Source organism: Mixophyes fleayi, chromosome 3 (assembly GCF_038048845.1).
Source record: "Mixophyes fleayi isolate aMixFle1 chromosome 3, aMixFle1.hap1, whole genome shotgun sequence".
NCBI classification, from domain to species: domain Eukaryota; kingdom Metazoa; phylum Chordata; class Amphibia; order Anura; family Limnodynastidae; genus Mixophyes; species Mixophyes fleayi.
In genome coordinates, this window is record NC_134404.1 from 141,574,046 (window position 1) to 141,601,536 (window position 27,491).

Sequence of the window (27,491 nt, forward strand, 5' to 3'; positions counted from 1 at the left end):
GTACTACTAGTGGGAGGTCACAAGGACTGCCAGTTGTCATCATCATTATTGTACCTTGTTACACCAGTTCTCCAGCACCTACAAGAGATACGTCTCTTGATAGCTGTATATGTGTATGAGTCCATGTCTACCTCAGTTGTAGTTATGTGAACACACCCATACTGCAGTTAGTTTACACTTACCTGCCGCTTCTTTCCCCTGGCCCACCTCTCCAGTTTAAGATGTGACAAGATCTACATACAAAAATACGCATTTTGGTGCAAATATCTAATACATACATATTTCCATCTCTACATGAGCCTCTATGTTTGTAATCCTTGACTACCAGCATAGAGGCCTAGTGTCTAGCCCACAAGCTACAGCTCAATATGCACCAAATTACTCAAACTCTCATGTGCACAGAGCATCAGCTCTCTTCTCAGACTTACATGATCTCTTTACATGTTCCAAGTTAAGAACCCTGAAAATGTGCAAAACAAATCTTTTGTTTTATCTAACTGCACAGCTGCAGACTATTATTTTAATTAATAGACCAAAACGAGTATAATAAGCCGGAATGCACTGAGCATACCCTTACTGTACACTGCCTATGTTAGTCAGCCCCTTCCCCTTTAACTTTTGTTAAAACATAAATGAGGTGGGAAATTGTGCCATTGTCTTCTGGCCTGATCGGAGCTGTGATGAGAATGGTACAATTATACATTGACATATATATATTGAGTCCACCTGCCTCATTGTGATGGTTTTTGAAATATATTTCTATTTTTCTGGGATTTCTTATTCCTTTAATGTTTGAGATGGGGGTCATCATCCAGTAGTTTGTAATAATAGGAGCAGCTTAACAAAGGTGGAAGAGAAGTAGGAAGGTAGAAGAACAGAGGAAGGGGAGGGAGGAAATGAGGGATCATGCCAAGCATTGATTGTTATGTAACAGTACAAGAAGAGGGAGAACTACTAAAATGTTAGGGTCTTTACTTTTTTACTGGCAGTCTGCCACTATTCACTGTGCCACTGTGTAAACACTCCAGTTTTCCTATTGGCTGTAATGACGAACTATATCATGCATCAAGTCGTTGCCAACTTGGAAATAATAAGTGAAGTGTACAACTATCCCTATACCATCAGGATCCATTTACAAATCAATGAAAGTAATGATAGTGAAGAAAGAATCACATTATTTATTAATGAATAGCATCACACACCTGGACCTGTTTATTTACTTTTAAAACACATTTTGCTGAGGAGTATATATAGTATCACCTGCTTCTTTTGATAATATAGAGTCTACCAAAATAACAATGAAAAAACGAAAATAAAGCACTTCTGCTTTTTGAAAAGGGAACAGTCTTCCTTTACATTTGACTAGCTTCATAGAATCTCATCAATTGAATCCTGAATACTTGACAAGCAATTTGATTATTGAAAAAATATAACATTCTGTTACACTTACGCTGACAAACAGGTGGTTTGCCTACATTACTCCATGATCCATCTTCTTGACATACTGCTGTTGATTGTTGACTAGATTGTAATCTGTAGCCTTCATTACATTCATATATCACTTTGCTTCCTAAAGTAAACTCATTTCCAGAAACGGAGCCATTTCCAGGTGGCTGGGCAATTCCACAGGATATAGCTGAAAGCGTAAATAAATGTTGAGTGTTTTATGAATTATGTTTTATGAAAAATATACATACATTTAAATATTACTAGATGCCTAACACTTGGAGACTGCAATATGCTTGCTGGGGAAAGAGCAGCAACACAAAGAGGTTTTCAATTCATATGTAATTAAATGTAAAGGTCACTTTTGCTGGATTCAACTGTTAATAATAAAGTCAGTAATATTTTAGCATGCTGTTTACTTATTTATGTAAATAATTGTGCATCTATGCTAATTTATTTTTTTACATAATTTGCAACTTTAGATTAGTTTTTTTTATTTTTTTTTATTTTAATCAAGTTCACAGAAACCTTTTAACCCATTCTGTGCTAAGAATGAGTTGAATTCATCTTTATTATGTTTACCAACAATGATACATACACTCATATGCACAAAACAAAAGAAGAAATATATACTACCTGACACAGCAATTTAATACCTAAAGAGATATATAGGGCCTGAAACATTAATAGATGTAAATGCAGATATGTGCCGTATTTTGCGTAAAATCGCCTGTGCATGCCCAAATACTAACCATATGCCAGAGAACGCAGCAACGTCCAATTCAATTTCAAGCGCAAAGGAACCTTACTAGAGCTTATGATTTTATGGCGGAACAGGGAGGGGAATGAGTATATGCGCATAATCAATGTGCATTAAGAGCGTGCCAAGCTCGAACGCATGCAGCAGCATCCGATTCAAGCTTTGGCCATCTGAAAGGTATGTGATTTTCCGTCGAATTACTGGCACCAGCTACAGTTCTGGTGTTAGCGCCGATTACTAGTTATGATGACGTGTATGTGTGCTAGACCAAGTGTCTCCATTCAGGAGTAATTGTAAAAATGTATTTTACTTACAGTAGAGATTCATCCTAATACATTTATTTTAAGGAAGATTTTTTAAAAAAGTTTTGTTATTAATGACTATGCTATTAACAGGTGACATTAATTGAATATTTTCTTTCTGTGCGCTCTTTTGGGACTTTATATTTCACATATGTATTGGATGTATCCTGCAGTGTCTTGTCTTTTAGAGCAGAGCGGACCTAGACCTGTATTCAACAACAGATGAATCTTCAGATCTGCTCCTTGTTGAATAAAGATGTGCATATGTCTAATGTACAAATGTTTTTTAAAAATCACACTTTACATTCATTTTGCGTTTGTTAATTAATCAGGCCCAAGATCACTAATTTAGAGGTATAGAAATCCACGCCACTCAGTTTTTTTTTATTCGGAAACCTCAATCCAAATTAGAAAGTGATAAATAAATCATTCATTTTATGTTTGTTTGTTTTTTAAATACAAAACATATAAAAAATTTTGGTTTGAACATATGTTGTCTTCTAGAAACAACAGCCGACCTGTACTAAGAGAGAAAATATATCAGTCTGGGCACATTCCACCTTTCTTCACTTTTCACAGCAATCAACCGTGGCATGTAGCTGTAGAACAGTCTATTCCAAGTGATAGACAAGCTGAAGTTTAATATAAAAAAATTCTTCAGCCCCCCTCCCAAAAAAAAAACTAAAGCGGATAGGGGCCTCTTTTAGTCTCTTAAGATTGTTCCAGTCTGATCTTCTCACTAGCATTGTGTGTATTAAAAGATATGAATTAAAAAATATGATTTAAAACATAACCTGTCATATTCCCCTGACTATATAAACAAATACAAAATCTACAATAGGTAAAGGACTGGCCATGTTCTTCTTTCTGCATTACATAAAATAGTACTTGATTACAACTAAAACTACAACAGATAAAATAATCTACCGGCCTTTACAAAGTGTGATATATGCATAAACACACTGGTTGTAAATAAATGGCCAAAGTGTACCGCTTATGATGTCTTCATTGCTTTAAAAGTCATTTACTTTATATTATATTAGTACAAAAGAAAAAAAAGATATTCAAACGTATTACATCTAAAAATTTTGCAACACGTGTACTACACAGCTTATAAAATGTATTATTATTTTAGCAATAAACTTTCCAGGAAGTAAACATATCAAACAAATATGGCTTTTCCTGAATGCCACAGTTCTGCAGTTTATTGCATCAATGGCGCTATATGTATAGACAGACAGACAGACAGACAGACAGACAGATAGATAGATAGATAGATAGATAGATAGATAGATAGATAGATAGATAGATAGATAGATAGATAAATAAATAAAATTCACCATTTAAATTTGAAGAAAAGTAGTTTCTGTTATTTTATGTATATTGGATTATTCCCCCATAAGAGGTCTTTGTTGAGCACCCCATCAAAACTTTTTTCAGAAGGTATGGAATACAGTTTTTATAATGGTTTTTTACATATCTGTTTGTAAACAGTATACATTTTTGTTTCATAGATATTTAAAGTTTAGTGAATTAAAGCTTACTATCAGTTGGATAAGTTCATTCCCTGTTGTCTCTTTTAACCAAGGGCTTGAATGTACACAAGCGCAGAAATACAGTTTTGGTACAGTAACTTGATTGCACCTCAAATTATGACCAAAAAACAATATTTTGTTCCATTGGACAAAGTATAAAAACTAATTTTAAGGAGTGTTTAATAGGTGGCTGTAAAGCCTCATTCTCTCTACAAAAGGAGGTGCTTTTTATGAGTGCTCAAAAGGAGTTGGAAATTGGGAGTTATCCTATAAATGTCATCTGCACATTCTGCAGGTAAGAGAATGTATAATGCACCCAATGTTTCAAAACACACACCTATGATAATGACAGTTCTGATGTCCCCTCATTCTCGTGATTCAATTCAGACATAAATGAGGCTGAAACAACTAGCATTTTGGGAGAAATATGAAATAAATGTTTAATTCAATGAAGGGGTGGTCCTAACAAGGTAATAGTTAGGCTGGTGTAGACATTTTTACACTGCACAACACGTGCATTTGGCGAAAAAATGGGCAAATTCATTTTATAGGGGCAGTTTGAAAAGCTGGAATGTAGACATGTTACCTGTACATGTGGAAAGTGAATAGGTAGGTGCATTTTAAATGTTTGTAAATGACCTTTATTGCTTTCACATCAGCTGCCAAGAAGCAAGACAGTGACATGGTCAATGCTTGGTTTACAGAAAACAAAATATAGAGAGATTGGATACAAAACAAAGAGAAATATATGTATTCAATGATTTTGCTATTCTTATTATAGAATTGCCATTTTGAATGTACAACTGTCTATAAAGTACAAATATGAATCTCTCTTTCTAACCTATTTGTCTAGTTTTTGCCATTATGGTGAACATGCAAAAACATAAAAATAACTGTATAAATAATACATCTTATAAGTTTAACAAAGAAACACAGAAGGTTACGTAGTTCTCTCTATGCTAACAGTGAAACTTTTTATCCATACCTTACATCATTTTTGTTTTTTTTCTACTTAATGGAGATATTGAACCAAACTATTTCATATTTTCATTAATATATTTACTTTAAATTCCTCCGTTGCACTATCCTTGTTTTTCCTTCCATTCCTTTCCATGTATATTTCTCATAATATTTGCTGTAACACCACAAGCAGACATTCCTAACCACTAGTTGAATTTTATTGAAATAGATTTAATTAATTCAAAGGTGGTTTGAAAGTCATATCTTGGAAATTCTTTCACAGACCCCTTTCAATTAGTGTGAATCTTCAAGTACTTCATTCTAAGTACATTTGAGGTCATTGGCAGGCTAAGAATAATGTCATCTAGCTCAGAGATAATCTAAACCAATTAAAGTTGTCTCATGCACAATATACTCTTGTCGAGACATTACTTTCTCAGAGCAATAATGAACAATTTGGCAAAGTGTTGCCGTTATTTTTTATACTTATGAAAACAATGAAGAAAATATAAATATTGCGTTAGTGTACATTAAATAAGTCATAATAATGACTAGTGGAAATGTCACAAAACTAAGATATATAACTCTAAATTATGTAAAAAAGAAATAGGATCATATGAATTTTAAAATCAAAAGCCTGACACAATATGTTACCTTTTATAAATTTAGAGATCAGGAATTTGTTCTGTTATTGTTACATTTATAATATATTTGTTGTTGTTGCCCAATATTATAATTGTATTCCAATTCTTCTTCCTATAGTTTTAATTCAACTTAACCACCTGACATTTTAAGCGATTTCTATAGACACACACTCATCACACTAATAAATAGTAATACCTATAAACCCAAAACTGTCATATTACATTTCTAAACATGTGCCTCAGAACCACCTTTAACCCATTTGATGCTAGGTGGAGAAAGGAAACAATCTGAGTCTGTGCTGCATAATGTCAGTCATGAAAGCAGCAGAGATCTTCTTGCAGTCTGTCTTTATAATTTAAAAAAAAACAAACCAGGAGATACAGTCATTCATCAATAAATTTGAGAAAATTCTGGTCTTTTTTTCCAATGTTTTTATTTCCAATGTTTTAAACCCACCCTGGAAGCACTGCTAAAGATCGCAGAAAAGGTCTATTAAAAAGGTCTATTTCCACTATGGCATTTGTAAGCGCTGTCTATATATAAACACAGTCCCAAAATGAACGGACCAGCACTGATGGTTATTGGTAAAAGAAGGAGTGTTTGTATTTTTGCATCAGACAATTATCTAATATATATAAGCCTAGCGGCGTGTGTTAGTGTGTGTGTGTGTGTGTGTGGAAAAAACTATTTTCTCAGAAAGGGCTCATCCAATTGACCTGAAATTTGGTATAGTGACATTATTTGACAAAAAAATTATAATAGTGAAGTCAGTTAACTTCCATCATCTCCCCTTCCCCCCGTGGGAGGGGTAGTAAAGGCTAAATTTACCAGTTGAGGGCTCAAACTCTTGACCGTGTGGGTATTTATTTACCAGAGCCTGTGTTTGGTCATGGACAATTGTATGTCGCATTTTCACGAGTACGGAGAAGCAGTGATGTGAAAGTGCAGGTTATGAATACTGCCCTTCAAAGAAGACTGATTGAGCACAGCGATAAGGTGTTTAGCAGAAACGTTGTGTATCGAGAGGTTTTAGAATAGTAAGACGATGGAGATTAAGGATGTGGCGATGAAGATGAAGGATGAGGTGATGGAGAAGAATGATGAGGTGGTGACATGTGGCCAAAACCACGTTAAAAAAGGGCGCTTGCGTCGGGAAGTAACACCTTAAGTAGCTTGATTTGACTAGAATGCATGAGTATTATGCACGGGTTAACTTGTATATATATACATATATATCAGACATATATATGAGTATATATATATATATATATATATATATATATATATATATATAATGTAGGAGATGTTGCTCTTAGCAACCAGTCAGATTCTAGCTGTCATTTTGTAGAATGTGCTAACTAAATAATAACTAGAATCTGATTGGTTGCTATAATCAACATCTCCACTTCTTCAAACCCACAGTTTACTAAATATACCCCTAACACTACTAACAACTTAAGTGTATAAAATTCATTATCTCGTTACCTGTCAACGGGTGGGATATATTAGGCAGCAAGTGCACAGTCAGTTCTTGAAGTTGCTGCTTTGGAACCAGGAAAAATGGGCAAGTGTAAGGTTCTGAACAACTTTGACAAGGGCCAAATTGTACTAGCTCAATGACTGGGTCAGAGCATCTCCAAAAGGGCAGGTCTTGTGGGGGTGTTCCTGGTATGCAGTGGTTGGTATCTACCTATTTTTTTTATTTCACATTTGGCTGTGTAATTTCACACATTTCTCCAGCAGAGTTTGTATTTAAGTGCTCCATACAGAATTCTCCTCTCTCATTTTTCCTCTGCTCAGACTTCTCCCTTACTTTACCCCAAGCCCATATCAGAGCTGGGTCTGTGATGTTAATTCATTCTACTCTCTTTATAGACAAAATGTTGTGAAATGTGGAACTTACAAATATAGTGTCAAATTGCCATTGTGCAGGCTGGCAAAGTGAAATCACATCTCAAATCCCATGACCTTCACTCATCTCTAGTTATAGCTATATTCTCTGCACTTACCATAGTTATGATATTAAAGAACACAAGACCATGAAGATTTTGGGTCAGAACTCGGAAAACTGAGTGCAGGTATGGCTAAACCCATATGTAGAAGTGTAGCAATCATTATGTTGAAATGCTGATTGAATCAAATGTATTTGAGTGTCGGAAATTGAGGCTTTAACACTAGTTGGCCACCCGAACAAAGATTGCAATATATGAGATCAATGTTCCCAGTTCTTAATAGGTTTATTTTATTTCCAATAGAACTCCAGTTTTATATTGATGTTTGTGGTTCACACAATAAAACACACTTTTTCACAACAATATTCCACCACTTTCCAGCCTTTCAATAGTTTTATATTGTTATTGTAATGTTAATCTGCGCATTATAATGGCAACCATAACATTGTCCAATGTTTGCCTCATACGATCCTGCTCATTTCACGCTCTCTGTGTCTGTGGTCATAAAATGCCTGGAGCCAGGAGCTACCGTACATATTTATCCCTACCAATAGCCCCATTTGTTACTCCACTACCCTGTGCATTACATGTATCCCACTACTCTCTGATTGTGAGCTTTCTGTTCATCAACCCTGTCAATGTACTGAACTGCGTAATACGTTGGCACTTTCTAAAAAAAAGCATATATATATATATATATATATATATATATATATATATATATATGTATGAGGTGATGATGCATGTACTCTACTAGTCTCATCTCAGCACTGCCTGCATGTATCTCCTTGACCCATTAACTCATTAATTCAACATTCAACATTCTAATAATAAAATTTCACAGCTCACTGAACATTCAGATTTATATGAGGCATAGTGTAAAAAGGGAAAGTTGTTTTTCAGTCAAGTTTAAGACTTGTTTTTAGCTTGAAACCTATGCAATCTTCGTGTTGATCACTCGATAAACGTCAGTTTAGTCAGCTATTGCAACAGTGTGTACGCTCCCATGATTATGTTTTATCATACCAAAACACAACCATCGTTTGATTTGTCTAGCTAAACATCATGATCAGCAATGGAACGATGTCTTACATAAATTTCTAAGCGTGTGCCTGCGTGCCTCTTGAAATGCCTGCATATAAATGTGTGCACATGCTTTCATTTAAATTCCAGATAAAGCCACTATTTCCCCTTTTATAGAACTAAATAATTGCTTGTATACTAACATTAAATTGTGCATCACCTTTGCACACAGAGATATAGATACTGACTAATCTGCGGCATAACCAATAACAAATCAACAAAAGATGTCACAATGGTCTAAAATTGTGCAATAATGAAATTTGCGCTATTAATTAAAAAAAATCATGAACTCCATGCACACATAGCCATTGTGAACCTCTTTGTTACAATTAAATGAGTTTCCGCTTCTTCTCTGTACTCTCTCTGGTTCCAGTATTTGCCCACTTTTATTCTACCTATATGCAAATCCGTTACAGTCTATCTTGCCACAAAGTTTCCTTAAAACTAAAGATGAGAAAAATGCTAAAATGTGATTCAAAGGAATATTGAGAAAACTGTGAATCAAAAAATAATTATTAATTTTACAATAAATCTCTACTGGAACCTGGGTTTCGAGCTATCTGGAAGAGGTTCTACGAATCAGTATAAAACTCACTTTTACAATACTTCACTGTCAGACTAGTAGATAAGTCAAATATTTGAATCATTTTCATTTCTTCAGATTCTAAATTGAATTCAAAGAACTGATAGACAAATAGATGCTATAAAACATGCCCATTTTAATAAACAGTTAACAATAATAGCAATTTAATATTTTTAGCATTACATAAATTGTGACATTGTCATGTTTCTCAAAATATAATTAGTGAAAATCAGTATCATTCCAGCAGTGACATACAAGGCAAAATGGCATCTTGCCATATGTAATTATCAAAAACATAGCAGCTGGCAACGAAGAGCATGCTCTTGAATAATAATATATATTACATTAGTAGTAAGAGATAATCGTATTAATAGGAATCTTAAATGTATTAGCTTTGGTCAGAGATTGACCAATGTTTTCAAGAAATATAATGGATAGAAATGCAGAATGCTAGCTTTGCAAAAGTTTTCCCCAAACCAGATATTTTCAGGATATGAATTTAAATAAAATAAAGTAAACACATAATATAAGTGCATACATTTTAAATAAATATTTTGTACAAAAGCACATACCGTACAGGTACTAACATAGCAATACCCGGCATTGATTCTAAAATACAAGGGCTGGAAAAGGCACCATATGTATACTGGTAATTGGTAGGTATTATACTCTAACAGCCTAACATAAATAGAGTATTGTTGTCAGAAACTGTCATAAAGTAACTATTTAGCAGGCAAAATATTTCAATGTGTTCTTATGATTAAGAAACCTGTAATATGCTGTTCTCGGTGGCTTTACGGACTTGGCTGTCGCTGTCTTCTGCATAAACACATGCCTATGCCTTCTCTCACCTGTGCTACACATCGGTTGGATTTAAACATACAGCACAGTACTGTTCTTGACTACCTGCTACAAGCCTAGCTTGTTTCTCAACTAACCCTATGCCCGCTGACTGATTGCTCTACTACTTACCCAATATAGGCCGATCAGGTTTCACATATTGGAGAATCAAGCGACTACTTTCTCATAACTCCGGGGTTGGACTATTTGTGTATTTCTATACAGGAGTTTATTTTCATACAGATCCAAGCGACTGTGGGCTGAATAAGGATTCAAAAGCTGGATACAAGCTGTTTGTTATACAGGTTGGAGATTTGCTATTTTTCAATAAGCTACATTCTCTCCATGAATTAGTGTCTGTTTTGAGAGTGGATATGCACACGCAGCTGTGCCGGACATTGTTTAAGCCAGTTCTTTGTTAACTGGTAATTTATCCACATATGCTGGACTTTTGAACTGTGTTGAGCTTCCAGCTATATTTCACCCACTAATCTGCATTAAGTGTCTTGACTGTAAAATTGTTGTTGTATTAAATGGTCTCTCCAATATATTCTATTTGTTTTTTATTATGTGTGCATTGGTTTGCATTCAATAACCTGTTTATATATTAAACTATACCGATTTTAAGTTTTGCACTATTTGTTTTTTTTTGTTTACCCAATATCAACCTGGCCTGCCTCTAAATCTACTATCAATAAGCTGGCCAATGCTCACCCTGTTTAACATCTTCAAATGGGGACAATATACAACAGCAAGTATCTCATTGAAATATCATACTTTTTGGAGATTATCGTTGGTCGCCCTGAGATTAACTAGTATAGAGCACTGGAAATCACCACTGTTTGGTTTATTTATTTTGCGACTTCTATTGAATGTTTTTTGCCTAGTTTTATGGACCTGCTCTTTTTGTATTCATTTGTATTCTGGCAACAATAGCTTTGGCCATCCAAATTTATGGATTTTGTATTATTTATTTTGTGTTTTTTATCTAATGTTCTTATTAAACAAGATGTTCCATGCTTCATTTTGTTATACTAAATCAGTACATATATTCTAAGACGGATTTTGAGCGCAGGACCATATCCTCCCTTTGCCTCCAAATATCCCTGTCTGCTGGTGACCCTGATATTCAGCTCATTTGTTTACCTTTCACCTGTGCTACCAGTCCTACCCCCTGGCCTATCTCTGACCATGGTTATGCCTTGTCTCCAGTATCTAGGACATTCTGGCAACAGATGCTGTGTAGTAGGGCATTCCTGCAGACGTTTCATTGCAAAAGCCCACTACTTCATTGTTGAGGTCAAGGCAGGTAATTTCAAACCACTATAGGCAATGTCACAGACCATTGACCTCTGTGATGTTCTATATGCATTCAGGGCCGGATTAACCATAGGGCTAACTGGGCTACAGCCCAGGGGCCTATGGCATCCAGGGGGCCCTTGAAAGTGCTCAGCAGCAGTATTGAGCGGTCGGGGGCGGGGGCGCCCCTGGCGCGATCTGTGCTGCTGAGCACTTTCACTGCGGTCCTTCCCCGGCGAGCTGTAGTCTCCTTACTGAGGAGATATTGTGAGTCTCACTCTCACAAGATCTCCTCAGTAAAGAGCGTACAGCGCGCCGGAGAAGGAGGTAAGTGCCGGGGGGGGGGGGCGCTGGCAGCTCGGATCACGGGGGGGGCCCTCAGGGGGGAATGGAGGCCCCCTTAGCCCAGGGGCCTCCATTCCCTTAATCCGGCCCTGTATGCATTACAGCCTATTTCTAAATACAGCACAAAATAGAATGACTCCACGAAGGGAAGTCAATTGACTAGCTGCACAGGCACTTTTGGTAAACATTGCAGATTTTTTTTTTTTTTTTAATCGGACTCAAATATACATGTTCTGCAAAAGTGAAAAAGTATGCTAAATGCACAGCATATTATCACATCTGAATCTCCAACTTTATTAATTGTAGCTTTTCTTCTAATGTACTGTATGTTTGGTCCTCAGTTAATTATTATATGAGTCATAAAAAAATAACATCAGGGCTATCCATTTCAAGTGTCATACTTTTTCAATTTAACCTAAGGTTTTCCAAACCTTAAAATGAAAGTTTTATGATATCATGTACCCAGAGAGAACTATAAAAGAGGTAGAGGATAGCAAACTGTATATTTGTAGATGATCTTAAGCTCTTTTATTATGTGATATCTGCTCATTTTAATATTCAGTTTTCAAGAGACTCCTGTCAGTCAATTCAGAACAATAGAATGGGATTCCAGTATCTTCAGGCCAATTATGTATTGGGGAGTAATGGGATACATGATGTAAATAAAATGTGGTATAGAAAAAAATCAATGGAGCATAATTTGCAATAGAAACTGATAACAAAACTTAAGAATATGTAGTCCAGGTCACAAATAATCTTTAATTTTCTAAACAGCATAGTTGAAATCAAGAAGCAGCAAAGTATGAAATCACAGAGCCACAGGCCGATTAATTCCCATAGACTTAGCCATCAATTCCCTCAAAAAATAAAGAATGTTTTGATACTGTAGGGAAAACCATTTCAAAAACTGGATTTAAAAATGAAATAAAAATAAGAGTGGCATAAAAGAACTGTGATAAAGGCCTGTTTGACTGTTGAGTACATGGTTCAGGTAATTAGAGAAAATATTGAAAGCTCCCTTTCAGCCTCCCTGGAATCAAGATCTGTGGGTCCATTTGAAAGTACATAGTAAGAGCCTTTTACCCCAGGAACTATCACTATAGAGGGGAGGAATGTGTTTAGTTACAAGCACCCTCAGAAGTAGATCATTGCTGGTCACAAGTGGTCTTCCCTATGTAATACAGGCCACCAGAACATAAAATAAAGCACACCAAATATTTTGGATGCGGGTGGTTAGCTGAAGAACCACTCAGCAAACTTTTACATGTAGTGCACCCAGTACAGTTGTATCACCTGTATTGTATCAGCCATTTGCCAGTAGCAATGTAACAGTCACAAGGATCCAATTATATTATTAGGTCCTGAAGACATTGACCCCCCAATATATTAGTCTTATCTCTAGGCAGAAGCAGCCAAAAGTTTGAATGTATTGTTATACTGTTTGCTTTGAGGAGAACTATATTAATCAGACAAAGGCTATTCTTTGTTGTTTAGGCACAAATTAGTGCATTACCAGCAAGGTCTCGCAAAGTTTGGTTCAAATTTGTGCAAGCTAGTCTTTGAAATTCAACTTTGGGTATACAGTACAATTTTCTTAAATATAGCAGTACACAGTCACCCAGTTTCACCTGAATAGTGATTTTCAAGAAAGACCACATAATGAAAACCCTTTCATCCTTTTTTTGGATACACTTTTATTTACATTTTGTGTTTTTACTGTCCTGAGCATACAACTGGCCTCTGGTCAGGGACCTTTGATCCTGTTTGAGAATCCTGAACTGAATAATGGGAGACTCATCCTCTGTTGAATTATGCTGTCATTTTTGAAATTACTGCCTATTATAGTAATTATGGATTCACTTTGATGTATGCTGTGTGTTTTTCTTGAAAATTTGTCTCTGGTGTGATCTATTTATGCTCTATTAGTACACAGATTGTATCATAAACATATGACTTACCCTTACATATTGGTGCTGGTGAAGCCCATTCATACATTCCGTTAGGTTTTCTAATGCATGTTGTATTACTGTTCCCAATCATTTGGTATCCTAGCTTGCAAAAGTAATAAACTCTCGATCCAAGTTCTACTCCTGTTTTGTTCAAAATGTCACCATTATTTATCACTGTGTTCAAACTGCAATAGGAAGCTGTAAAAAAGCAAAAAATATTGATCACTTATAAAAAAAAAGGATCATCATTATCATCATCATCAGGTATTTATATAGCGTCACTAATCCCACAGCGCTGTAAAGAGAATTCACTCACATAAGTCCCTGCCCTATTGGAGCTTACAGCCTAAATTCCCTAACATACACACACACACAGGCCGAGAGAGACTAAGGTCAATTTAATAGCAGTCAATTAACCTACTAGTACATTTTTGAAGTGTGGGAAGAAACCGGAGCACCTGGAGGAAACCCACGTAAACATGGAGAGAACATACAAACTCCTCACAGATAAGGCCATGGTCGTTAATCAAACTCACGACCCAATGAATGAAATAACTACCTTATGAATATAACAGTGATAACTCAAGGATTGTGGAAACCCTGCCTCTGCTTATCCATCAATGTACAAGTCCCTGGGACTGAGTTGGCTTGAACAGCACCATGGTTGTAGTTGATGTACACATATTACCAGCAGGCAACTAGAAGGATGTTGTCACACGGCGCTTATTCGGCTTTCATAAGCAAAGACTAAGACACTCACCTGTGCCTCATTAGCAGTTCCCAAACCCTTAGTCTTGATCTGCACATGTGCAGACTGAACACCTGTCTGTTGCTGGCAAAATTCCTATTGGTTCCTGGTTCTGGCTCTAAATTTGAAAAGGCAACTCCTCCCTTTCCTCTGGGCCTGTTGATCATATTACCTGTCTGATTAGGTTCCTACCTATTCTGTGAGTCTCCTCCTGGATTGTCAGTGCCTCTTCTGTGTGTTGCTGTTCCACGAGCTATACCGCTCAAGCTGCACCTGTCTCCGCTGTGTTGCTGTTCCACGGGCTATACCGCTCAAGCTGCACCTGTCTCCACTGTGTCGCTGTTCCATGGGCTATACCGCTCAAGCTGCACCTTTCTCCGCTGTGTTGCTGTTCCACAGGCTATACCGCTCAAGCTGCACCTGTCTCCACTGTGTTGCTGTTCCACGGGCTATACCGCTCAAGCTGCACCTGTCTCCGCTGTGTTGCTGTTCCACGGGCTGGATAACTTAAGCTACATTGATCTTCATTGTGCTGCTGCTACACGGGCCGTTCTGCTCAAGTTACATCTTTCCCTATTGTGTTATCACTCCGGACTGCATCACTCAAGTCTCTTCTACTTCGCATTCGCCTTTGTGGCTCAGTGACATTACAGGTCATATCATCTAAGCTGCTTGTTCTATCTACTTCCACTGGCTGAACTGTCCCTATTTTCATCTAAGCATATATGGCATCACAGGGTAACCCACTCTTGCTGCACCTATTGTAACTACATTGCTGCCTGGACTGTTACCTGTACCTCCGATGTGGTGCTGCCTTATTGTGGTCCCGTATACCTGCTGCATTTCCATATCTACTGTGTTGCTGGTCTGTTCATGCTATTGCCATATTTGAATTTATCGGTTAGATCACTATTGTATTCATTCATACAATACTGCCGGTGGTTCTGTTCACCTTGTTTCTATGTTTCTTGTATCAATATACTGAGACTCTCCTGTTGGTCATCCAATCATCATTAAATCGCTGATTGTACTTTTATCCTGCATCTGTTGTTTATCCGCTGTCTGGGTATAGAACTGACATTACCAGTGAGCCTACATTACATCAGTCATTATCATTTCCCCAGAACTCTGCCCAACACCCCTGGTGGGTACCGTGACCTGCGGGCGAACGCCGCTAAACCCAAGTCACCTTGCGGTGACCACTGGTGAAGACCATTCGTCCGTTAGACTCCGCGCCCCGCTAGGGATAACATCTGTTGGGTGGATTCAAGAGTCCAGAATACCAAACCGTGACAGATGTACTAGACCATTGGCAGAAAATCAGTGGTGTTCCCACAGAGGCAGACTGAGACAGCGGTCTCAGGCAGCAGGTTTTGAAAGGAACAAACATTAAGCAAATTAAAGGAAAATTTCAGTCTTGTTGTGCTTCACATTTCTCAATTTTTGCTGACTGTAGAATACATGTAGTGGCCACTGGTGGATGGATAGGAAGGAAGGGGAAGCGGGTGAGCGTTTCTGGTAAAGTACAGGACTTGAAGGCAAGTATCCCACTGTTCCACTAGTAGAGGGGGAGTGGGGACTTATGTAGAAGCCTCGAGAATTAAGTAAGAGTCTAGATTATGTAATCAACCTTGTTGGTAAATCTATTATTCTATTAATGCTATCTGAGTATGTTTAATAAATTACATCACAACAATACAAATGTCTTTGTAGATTAGACAAGGGATGAGAGGAGCACTATACAAGAGTTTCACGCTTCATATGATGAGCAAGGCCCTGTCTTTCTTCAGTCTACCTTTTCTGTTAACCTCATATATTGCCCTGAGGCCACAATGATAGGCATCCATGTTTCCCCATCTTGTAAATTTTAGGTCTGGTTTATAAGTTTAATATCTAAATCTGTAAAGTCAAGGCTGTAGAAATCTTTCATTATGACAGGAGACACAGCTACGACAGTTTTAACTATTACTACTATCTTTTGCTGAATAGTGTTTTCTCCAACCAGTATAGTCCTGAGCTTGAACTACATTTGACATGCAGTACATGAGCTAACTTAGACCTGCAGCAGGAATGTAGCTAATGACCATTGCTCAATGGCAAAGGACCTGATCAGAGGGACATAGACCCTACATAAAGTTTTATTATACATGGGTAAAATTCTATTTTGCAAATCACATATTACATATTTCTTTCTTACCCTTTTTGATTTTTCTTTTAAACTTCTGTTTGACCTGGAAGATTTTTTAATCAAACTTGAACACATGTTTTAATGGAATAAACCTTGTCTTTAAATGGTAAGCATGAAACACCTTGCAGATCATAGAAACAGTATATACTTAATACACTGGAGTATTATCAAAATGCAAAAATATCCACTATGTATGTTTACAAACCTGAATAACGGATCTTGAAACCTTTTTTACTTGTAGCATGATCTGTTGACCATCGAAGATAAACATTATTGCCTTTGCTTGTAAAATTTTGTTGCCCTGTTAAATTGCCACTTAGAGCCACAATAAGTGAGCTTTGTCCAGATGGCCCTTTAAAAAACAGTACAGAATAAGAAAATCACTGAATGCATTTACTTTTCTCACAGGCTTTCTGAAAAAAAGTACATTTGTATTTTTTGTGCAAAAGAAATGTACAAATTGAATATTAAAACTAATTAAAACTTTTACAATATTAGCCGTCATGTTTTGAACTGCTTAGTTACATAGGAGTAACAACATTACACATTTTTTATGGACGTTATGATCATTTTTAATACTATATACAATGATATTTTGTATAATTCTAATATGATTATATAATATATGTAATGAACATTTTAGAAAACAAAAATCTGTATATGCATATTTATAAATATTTTATTTTGGGCTTTCAAAGTTTTTTGGCGAAACTAGCTAAAACATAATATTAAACTCTATCATGGTTAATGTAGCGAGCAAGCATGTAATTGACAAAAGCTTTAAAATCAGCTGCAATTACACAGTTTAGCAGTAATGCGTGTGCCTATTAATAGTTCATTTTCTTACCATCAAATATTTCAAGTTCATCAAATTGTTTTTCACTTTGAAATGTATCCACAAAAATTGATATATTGTAACTTGGTTCAACCCTAATGCTCCATGAACATGTTTGAGAATTAGGATAATTTAAGGGATATCCAGGACTGAGAATCACCCCGGATGACTCTAGACGCATTTCATTTGCTGGGCATTGTGCTGCAAGAGATAAATCCAAACATTACCTTACTTTTAAATATAAGAAACTACAGAGTCAAATGGACAATCCACTCAAATGCTGCTCATAATATTGTAGTTTTGAATTACCTTACATTTGTCCGTAAAGCCTGGACCATACAGTTTAATGAAAAGTAAATAACATAACATGCAGAATTCACGCAGAGGTCAACAAGCATCAGTAAAGCCTTCCAGATTTGTATGCTATTCACATTCCATGATAAGAGTACACATAAATTCACTACAGATTCTGAAATGGAAATTTATGCCATAAATTATCCAGTTATTAGACTGTGAGGAACATTGCTGCTAAAAATGGAAAACTGTGTTAGCACTTCGTGAAACAGTAGCTCGAAACATACAACATAAAGGTACATACTGTAATCCACCTGAAACAAACTTATGACAGCTTTTGTTCTAAAGAGATGGACTCACAACTGACATTACCAGGAATAGATCAGTTTATACGTCAACTCAAAGTGGCCTCTCTTGTATGCCTGTCATTTGAAATTTCCTAGTAGAAGAGCATAGAAAATTGACTTTATTTTATCTTGAAGAACCCAAATGTTCTACAAATTTGTGGATGAATGTTATCATCCATTTCGAGTATAAAATGCAGGTATACAAAACAAAGTAGTATTACTGGCGCTTCTGTCTACATTTCCTGGTTGGCCCAGTCCAATATTATTCCAAATATTGCTCATACTACAGTATATTTTAGATGGTAATAGTCTTAAATTATTTTCCAATAACAGATAAATATCATTAACCATGCTTTGCACTAGTAAAGTATTTTTTCTGTCACTCTCCGTCTCTAGAAAAATCACCAAACAATGGTGGCACTGTTCTCTTGTGTTGCTGGAGATCATTGGCTCAAACCTTGCTGGTCATGACATTATTAAACACTGTTAGCCTGTGGAATATATACACACACATACATACACACACGTACATACTTGCATGCATACATACATACATACATACATACATACATACATACATACATACATATATATTTATTATTGTCTATATTAAATAATGTGCAATGTATTTTTTTACCTCCTCAATCTCATATGTGCTAGAAAATCCTCTGTCTGAAACAGATTTACATTTATTTTTTTCACAGTCACAGGTATTGGGATCTCTTATCTGGAAACCCATTATCCGCAATACTTGGAAAGCCAGAAAGAAAAGTAAGTAAATATTTGACAGTGCTTAGTGATTGTCATACACACAGTGTATGTGTATAGACACTGTGATGAGCACTGTTAGTTATTACATGAGGATGGGAATACGTGGGTCATTGTGTGAAAAGACTGGTTTATTTTTTAAATGTCTTTTAGTTTATTTTAGGCATGGTGCACCAATTATGGAAAAAGCCCTTGTATATTATTCCCTATATATTATATTAATCATAATAACTGCATCAAATAAACCAGTCCGAATGATTTGCTGTATGTGTGCTTTAGACACATAAATATGCTACAGGTAGTAAACGTGATCTCCCACACTCACCCCCTGAAATCTGTTGACATATATAATAGTGGCACCACCTAACCAAATATTATTATTTCTTTACAGTTGAGTTACACTACCAAATAAAATAGACACCTGTGAGGACCAAAATCCTACAGCTCTTTCCTATATAGAAAAATGTCCAATACATATGTAAGAAAGCAATTTATTGTGGCTAAATAAAACACACACAGCTTTTTGATAAAACCATTTATGTCTTCCAAGCTGCCTTGCCCCTTTATGACCAAATTATATTTCAAAGTAAAAGGTAGTAAAAACAGACATGTTATTCAGCATAACAGAATCTAGGAATGCTTCCAATTTTCACAATGGATCCTTTCTGTTGGGTAGTTTAATTATAGACCTTTTTGCCAAGCCGCAGACAATAAACTTTAGCACTTCCCTTAACTGAATGATCAATGACAAAAACATAATTATTGTTACTATCAGGAAGTTGCTAAAAATAAAACAGATGGAATTTTGTATGTATTAAATTATTTACAGACTGTATATTCAGCATTACATATATAATGCATGCAGAGATCACTGCTAGACTAATAACATTTATTACACAAATGGATTCTGGTTATTCTATTTTTTCAGCATATTGTTTAAATATAATGTAACTAATTTGTCAGAACCTCAAATTAGAGTGTTTTGGCAGCAAAAAGGTAGAAATGACAACATTTGTTATAAAAATAAGATGTAAAAAATTTAACTATCATATATCTAACATTATTCCTGTAATACCACTTTCATACTGCCGCCCTGGCAATAGCCCGGGTTGTTAACCTGGGATATTGCCGGGGCACAGGGCAGTAAAGATAACAAGATTCCGAGGTCGGGCAGGTTCATACTGCACCTGCCCGACCCAGGTTTTAGAAAAAAAAAAGTGTTAAAAAAGATTTTAATAAAAAAAAAATACATAAGAAATGTTTACTTAACTTATTTTCAGCCAGCGGTGTCTCCGGTGCGTTGCAGGCTGTCAGGGGGACCTCTGGGTACTTCTAGTCCATTAGAAATGACGTCATTTTAGTACCCAGAGGTCCCCCTGACAGCCTGCAACAATTTTTTTTTTTTTACAGTATGAATGGTGAGACCCGGGAATTACACGGGTTGCACCATTCATACTGCAGGCGGCTAGCGGGGTCCAACACGGGAATTACCCCTATCAAAATCCTGGGTCTAAGTCCCGGGATTTTAGACCCGGGATTTTGTGGTTGGACTATTCATACTGCACCAAGACCCGGGTTTTTCAGCGTGCCTCTGCAAAAACCCGGGTTTTTGGTGCAGTATGAATGGGGTTCATATAAGTAAGTATAAGTAAGCTTTTAAGCTGAGGTTTGTTATTGATGCCGAATATATTATGCAGAATATAGAACACAAAAAATACCACCATATAACAAGCTGTCACCATGAAGTTAAAAGTAGTAAGCTACAATACAATGCCTAATTTTTAACACTGTAATTTGCTATTTTTTTTATTGCTTTTAGTGGGGAAAGTGACTTAAGCAGCCATAAAAACTCAAAGAAGTGGATATCGCATAGTGATGGTGTTCTTCCTCTGTGATAATTGACTTATGCCCATGACAATGAGCTCATTAAGTTCTTAAATATCTAATTTTTCTGGGTTGACTTTCACTTGATCCTTTTAAGATAGTCATTGGTCTCTTCCTATGTCTTATCTACTTTACAGTTAATGATTACTACCAACTTTTAGTATTTGAATGTGAACGGCAATGGTTACCTGCAAGGTTTAAATATTATGGTATAATATTTTGTTTAAAATAAACATCTATAAAAGTATATGAAACGATTTCCAGCCTTTTTAACTTGTGTTTGACATCTCATTATTGATCTATCTGTGCAGCTTTCACCTCTATGTCATGGGTGAATGGATTGCTCTATTCCATATGTCTGAAGATGTACCTGTACGGCCACCCCCATTTCATATACCTTCATGCTTTACCCAGTACTCCTACTGTATGACTGAGCTCTTTATACAGACTCTACATGAGGAAAAACAAAGTTACACATAGATCGACCAAGTTTAAGGAAGAAAGGGAGATGGAAAAAATACTTCTTCTTCCCTCAATTATCTCCAAATTGTCAATGTTTTGTAATTAGTGACTGTGAGGTGGATCTTGCTGTAGCCAAGAATTCTTGAAAGAAAGCAAATGTAGTTCTGGCAACAGAGAGGTGAGCACCTATCATATCCAGCAACTACAATTCTGCACATTAATAAAAAGTTATAACTTCAATAAAGGTGGGAATACCACTGCTTAGGTGGCTTACAGGAATTATTACCAAGATAAGGCAACTTTATTCTGTAACTAAGGGGTACTGATGAACTTCCTGTATGCACTTATTTTCAAAATTTGGACATAATTACATTTACCAGTCCAAAAACTCATAAAAGAATCATTGTCAAATAATACATTTACCTTCACATGTTGGTAATGAGCCTTCAAACTGAAGCTGGGTAATCAGTTTACAGGTTAATATGTCATTTCCTTTTAAGGTGAATCCTGGATGGCACTTGTATTTTACAAAGTCCCCTGAAACAAATTCACAAGTACAAGTATTTAATTTTAGTATCAGTGTATATAAAAAAAAACAGCATAACACACAACATATTTAAGCTATTCCAAAAAAAGCTACCATACAATGACATATAAGCTTAAATAACTAAAAAAGTTAAAGGGGAATCAATAAGAGTAACTATTCATAGAAATAGTGAACATAATTGGTTAGCGGATTTTTTTCATTGACGGCATTTTTTACATTGACGCAGAAATGAGTGCTAATGACATGTGATCACACATGTAACACCAATTTTATTATATGAAAATTATAGAAATATAACCGCTTCTCTTGTAAAAAAAAAAAATTATATATAAATTGTTTTCTTTTCTCCATGTACACATAAACTACGTGATCAAAAGCATGTTGACACTCCTTCTAATTATGGTGTTTGGCATGGCTAACAGGTGCACAAAATCAAGCATAGCATTATCAAACAATCGCAGTAGAATGGGTTATACTGAATTAAGGTATGGGGTTGTTTTTCAGATTTTGGCCTGGGCCCCTCAGTTCCAGTAAAGAGAAATCTTAATACTACAGCATACAATGGCATTCTAGAGAATTAGGTGCTTCCAACTTTGTGGCAACAGTTTGGGGAAGGCCCTTTCCTGTTTAATTAACAATGGCCCCATGCATAAAATGAGGTCTATCAAAAAATGTTTTCCCAAGTTTGGCGTGGAAGAACTTAGCTGGCCTGCACAGAGCATTGACCTGACCATCATCAAACACTTTTGGGATGAATTGGAACGCCTTTTGCAAGCCCGACATTATCACACACCATTAGTACCTGACCTAACTAATGCTCTTGTGGCTGAATGGATGCAAATCCCCACAGCCATGTTACACAATCTAGTGGAAAGCCTTCCCAGACTAGTAGAGGCAGTTATAGCAGCAAAGAGGTGACCAACTCCATATTAATGTCCATGGTTTTGGAATGAGAAGTCCAAAAAACACATATGGATGTGGTGTTTGGGTGTCCACATACTTTTGCCCATGTAGTATATTTATGCTGGGTAATTCTGCATGTGTAACTTTTTGTAAGGATTTACAGTATTTGTGTTTTCAGCCTGTGTAAATATAAACTTTTACAATGCAACAAAAAACAGCACACTTTTTTGTACATTTCCTGTAATTAACAAATCACCCAAAATATATTAACTATATTAACTCCCACCATCCCTTGATATTAACTTATGTAAATATTAAATAATTATATGCCCCCTTAAAAAGAAAAACAATTTGAGAAAATGCTTAATTTCCAATGGCAAATTTTTATTGCATGTTTTGCTCAATAGTGTATACTGGTTTTCCAACTGCTTACGTCCCCTTAGAATGGTATGCCAAGGAAATTACAGGTTTGGTTTTCTTGACAAGACCTGGCAATGGCAACTGGCATCCTATTATTAATAGGACTCACTTCCAGCTGGTGTCAAAGCACTGGTGAGCAGCATTCTTCTATCCCTGCTGCCAGTGTCTAGTCTGTTGCAAGCAGAGATCCATCTTAGGTGCTGTTTATTAGGACTTAAAGGGCTCTCCCTATCATTGTTCCGTCACTAAATGAAAACCCCTTCCTGTCTATCACCTGTAATAATGATAGATTATAATGAGATAGTGTGCTGTGAATACTTTTGTCTTGGTTATATGACATAGAGCGTACTTTGCATTCTGCTGTTTTCTCCTGCCTTTGATCATTGCCTGTTTTTTGGATCTGCTATTGACCTCTATCTGTCCTGATCTTGGCCTGTTTACCAGATATTGCCAGCCCTGAACCCAGCATGTTTTACTTTTATTTATATTATATTCTGCCAGCCATGACATCTGCTTGTTTATTGATCCCGCTACACATCTCAGCCGTCCTGACTTTTGTCCTTTAACTTGGACAATATCCTGCTGCTCTAGCTACCATCTACTACCTCCTTCTGTGTCGTGTCTACTCAACTCAGCAATGTAGTGTTTAATAGGCCTCTACTACAGACATGGAGGGCCTGAGTCATTAAGGAGAGCAAAGCATACAAAAGGAGTAACTTTGAATCTGGGCAAAACCATGTTGCATTGGAGGGGGAGGTAAATTTAAAATGCATGCACATATTTATAGTTGGGGTAGGGCATATCCTAGTTCAACTTTAATTTTCAGTGTAAAAATAAAGCTATCAAGTATTTATATGCTAGATGAAAAAACAGCCAGTATTTATCTTATGTGCAAAATAATAAATTAATTTGCCCCCCTTCCATTGCAACATGGTTTGTCCTGGAGAACATTTACTCCTTTTTCTTGCCTTACTTTACTTAATGTCTCAGGGCCGGAGCAACTAATTCTTTGGAACACATTGCGCTCCTTGGAAATGGAGCAGTTATAGGCAAAGACCTCATATTTTTGCTGCATGGCCTTTTTCTCACAGTCTGGTTTTTCATATGGACTAATGATCTACAGCTTGTCCATATTGGTTTTCAACTGTTTGATAGTTTATTGTTTGCACAATGAGTGCAGTGATTAACAGTAGAGATTGCAAATCTGCACATGGGAGACAAAAGGGCCCTTAACTTCTCGGGATAATCTCAATTTTCACAAGATTTGCCCAAAGAAATGCCCCAGGGTTCTATAATTAGCAAACTGTATAGTACTACTTATATTTTCTTAAGTACATTTCTTTTCTTATATAGTTTTTAAATTAGTTACAAATGTACAATTGAACACCAGGGCAGATGACATCAGATAAGTAAAATGACATCACTTGTCAACAAAGAGCAAAAAACAGAAAAAGAGGAAAGGAAGGATAAACAAAATCATAAGAAATACCTATTTCAAAATCATCATCATCAGAGATTATATCTGCTTCTGACACAGCGGTTGGGGCCTGACATTTTTTAAGTGGGTATGCTGCAAGAAAAAACACATATCAAACCAGACATTAGTAGCAGAAATGTAGGCATGTTTAAATATGTCTGACATCAGTAGCTAATGGGGAGCCCTGGTGCTATACTGCCATTTGGAGGTTTTTGGGTACCTCTTGGTAAGTTAGCTCTCAATTTAAAAACACACATATGTATGACTCAAAAATAGGGTCTCTCACTGAATAGAGTTAGGACCACCCTATTAGCAGAAGCGCCGTGGAGTGGCGGGTGGCTTATCATGCAAATGTGTGTTACTAATTCTGTATATTTATGTAAAAGTAGAAATAGGAGCTTTGTTACTGGTTAACAGTGGTGTGCTGGGGGATTTCTCTCTGTATATTTAAATACGTTGCAAATATATATGGTAATAAAAATGTAAAAATTCTAACTATTGAATGTTCTCATACTGATGTAAAATACAAGAACTGAATTTTGCTTAGTCACAGACAGCCTTTTCTGAACACTATGATTTCTAATATTTTTAATAAATGTGTCCCCCCACCTTTTTTTGAGTTTAACTCCATCCTTTATGAGGCTAAGCTAAGGTCACCATTATCACTAGACTTAGGACCACAAGTTAAATTGAATGCAAATTGCGTTTTAGGCACAGTGGCAGATCCAATGGCGGAGGAGGGAGGATCATCGCAGAAGGAGTGTGCTGCCTGCAACCACACACTATGTTCAGGTCTGTGACGGCAGACATAGATCCCGCCCAGCCGCTTTAATTGTATTTTAAAAACAATCAGAGCGGCCATGCAGTACACTAAACCTGACTGTCTACAGATCTGCACATAGTGTGCGGCCGCAGACAGCCCATACCAATTAAAGTGAAAAGAGAGGACGTGGACTAAATTGTTGCCCCTCCCCCCCTTCTACAAAAATAAAAAAAATCTCAATCTGCACCTGTTCTGGCATATAATAAGCTTTGACATTTGAGCATACACACACACACACACACACACACACAGACACACAGACACACACACACCACTGTATTCAGTACTAGTGCTTTGTGCGCTTGCCCAGAAGTAAAAAAAATGCATTATATGCCAGAAACGCAATTTGCATTCAACTTAACATATGCCCCTTAATGTTTTGGTAAATTAAGCACATTGAAATTAAATTACTTATCATCATGTAAATTCTACATAATGATAATGTAATATTGTGACATTGGTATGGTAAACTGACCATGAAAATTAAGGACGAATAATCCACCAGTTGAAAAATCACTGTGAAACTTGATAAGTACTTGGTTAGATGAGCTGTAGGCTGTTTCAAGTGCTGTATTGCCACTGAAAACACCCAAATGGGGGGAATTCTGATCAACTCCATCCCTGTGGATGATGAAAAAAACATAAAAGGTGTAAATAATATTATAAATATAGTAGTAATTACACACACACACACACACACACACACACACACACACACACACAAATAGATATTATTGTACATTTATGTATAAGTATAAATGTAATACTGTGAAATCTTATTATAATTTTGATTTTTAAATCATGTAACTTTTGCAAACTTGCTAACAGTTTTAGGCATTTTCAGAAAATTTTGACAACTTATAAAGAATGAGCATAATATCATACAATGTACCTTGTACCTGTATCCTTTATAAACCATTCTCTATTTTCTTCAGCTGTTACTCAATTGGAATATAAAAAAGAACCATGTTGTTACCCAGGAGACCTTTGACAGCATCAAACATTCCTTTTATGTGGCCTTCGTAGGTAGCAGTGTCTGAATTTTAATGGAATCCTCATCCTTTTGTGATGTGTACTCAAGTACATCAGAGATTAGCAAGGGTATGTTTGAAATCATTTAACTTGTAGCCTTTTCTTCCTTTATCAGAAGCCTTTTTTTTGACCACCTGAGTCTACTACATAAGATTAGTACTAAATCCCAAAATGAAGTATATTATTTTACAATAGCTCTTACAGTATTAAAGGGTTTAAAATAAATTCCTTATACTTTCTGTGAAAATGCAGGTAGTACTATGTAGGGTAATGGTAGGTTAGTGGGCTCCACCTCCAGTTATCATTGCTATTATAATAGGGATTATATATACATAATTTGGGTTGTCCATTTATGCTTTTGATGGTCCATTGAATTCAGGATTAAAGAAATAGATACAATATCAAATATTTATTTCAGGTTCATAAATTAAAAAAATAATTGCTAAAGATATAAGTGATGACATTTATTATTACTTAGCATTATAATTTGAATTTGAAGCTCCTGCCTCATATTTATCAATTATACCTAAATTACAGGGACAGGTTGCTACCCAGGTTGCTACCATACCGAGACGTAAAGGAACTGGAAGTGCTACAGGCCGGAAGTTCTAACGGAGGGCGTTTAATCGGAACATAGGCTCAAGTACATAGTGGGGAGAAAAATAGATTGACACTTTTCCTTATAAACTGGAGGTGATGTGAATAATCATGCACTTTTCAATTTCCTAAATACTGGAAGGATTTGGATGCATACAATATTATTCCATTAGGAGGAAATGGAACCGTATTAGTGAAAACTACAACAATATATAATAACGACAGACTACTAACTATTTGTTTGTCTGGAAACATATTTTGAACTGAGGACCAGGTTATTTGGAATCTTGTAAACAAACTGAACAATTAAGACTTTTTTTTCTATGTTCTGGGGGTTTCAGATATATGTTTATTGTGGCTTCATAAGTATTGAATTTATTGTATGTTTTATGTTTTATTTTTTGCTATAATAAATGTAATACATGGTTTTGCACTGTACTATTGGATCCTTTAGAATTTATTTCTTC

At 36.1% G+C, this 27,491-nt stretch overlaps 1 protein-coding gene across 1 annotated transcript in view; it reads right to left on the reverse strand.

Moving 5' to 3' along the window:
• Positions 1 to 27,491, reverse strand: part of CSMD1 (CUB and Sushi multiple domains 1) — a 1,526,452-nt gene that overhangs the window by 155,627 nt on the left and 1,343,334 nt on the right. The window contains exons 44-50 of the mRNA XM_075202483.1: positions 25,871 to 26,016; positions 24,585 to 24,665; positions 21,649 to 21,762; positions 17,483 to 17,671; positions 16,841 to 16,987; positions 13,709 to 13,897; positions 1,451 to 1,636 (exon numbers count right to left, since the gene is read on the reverse strand). Coding sequence (XP_075058584.1) covers positions 1,451 to 1,636; positions 13,709 to 13,897; positions 16,841 to 16,987; positions 17,483 to 17,671; positions 21,649 to 21,762; positions 24,585 to 24,665; positions 25,871 to 26,016 — 1,052 coding nt within the window. The remainder of the gene's footprint in view (positions 1 to 1,450; positions 1,637 to 13,708; positions 13,898 to 16,840; positions 16,988 to 17,482; positions 17,672 to 21,648; positions 21,763 to 24,584; positions 24,666 to 25,870; positions 26,017 to 27,491) is intronic.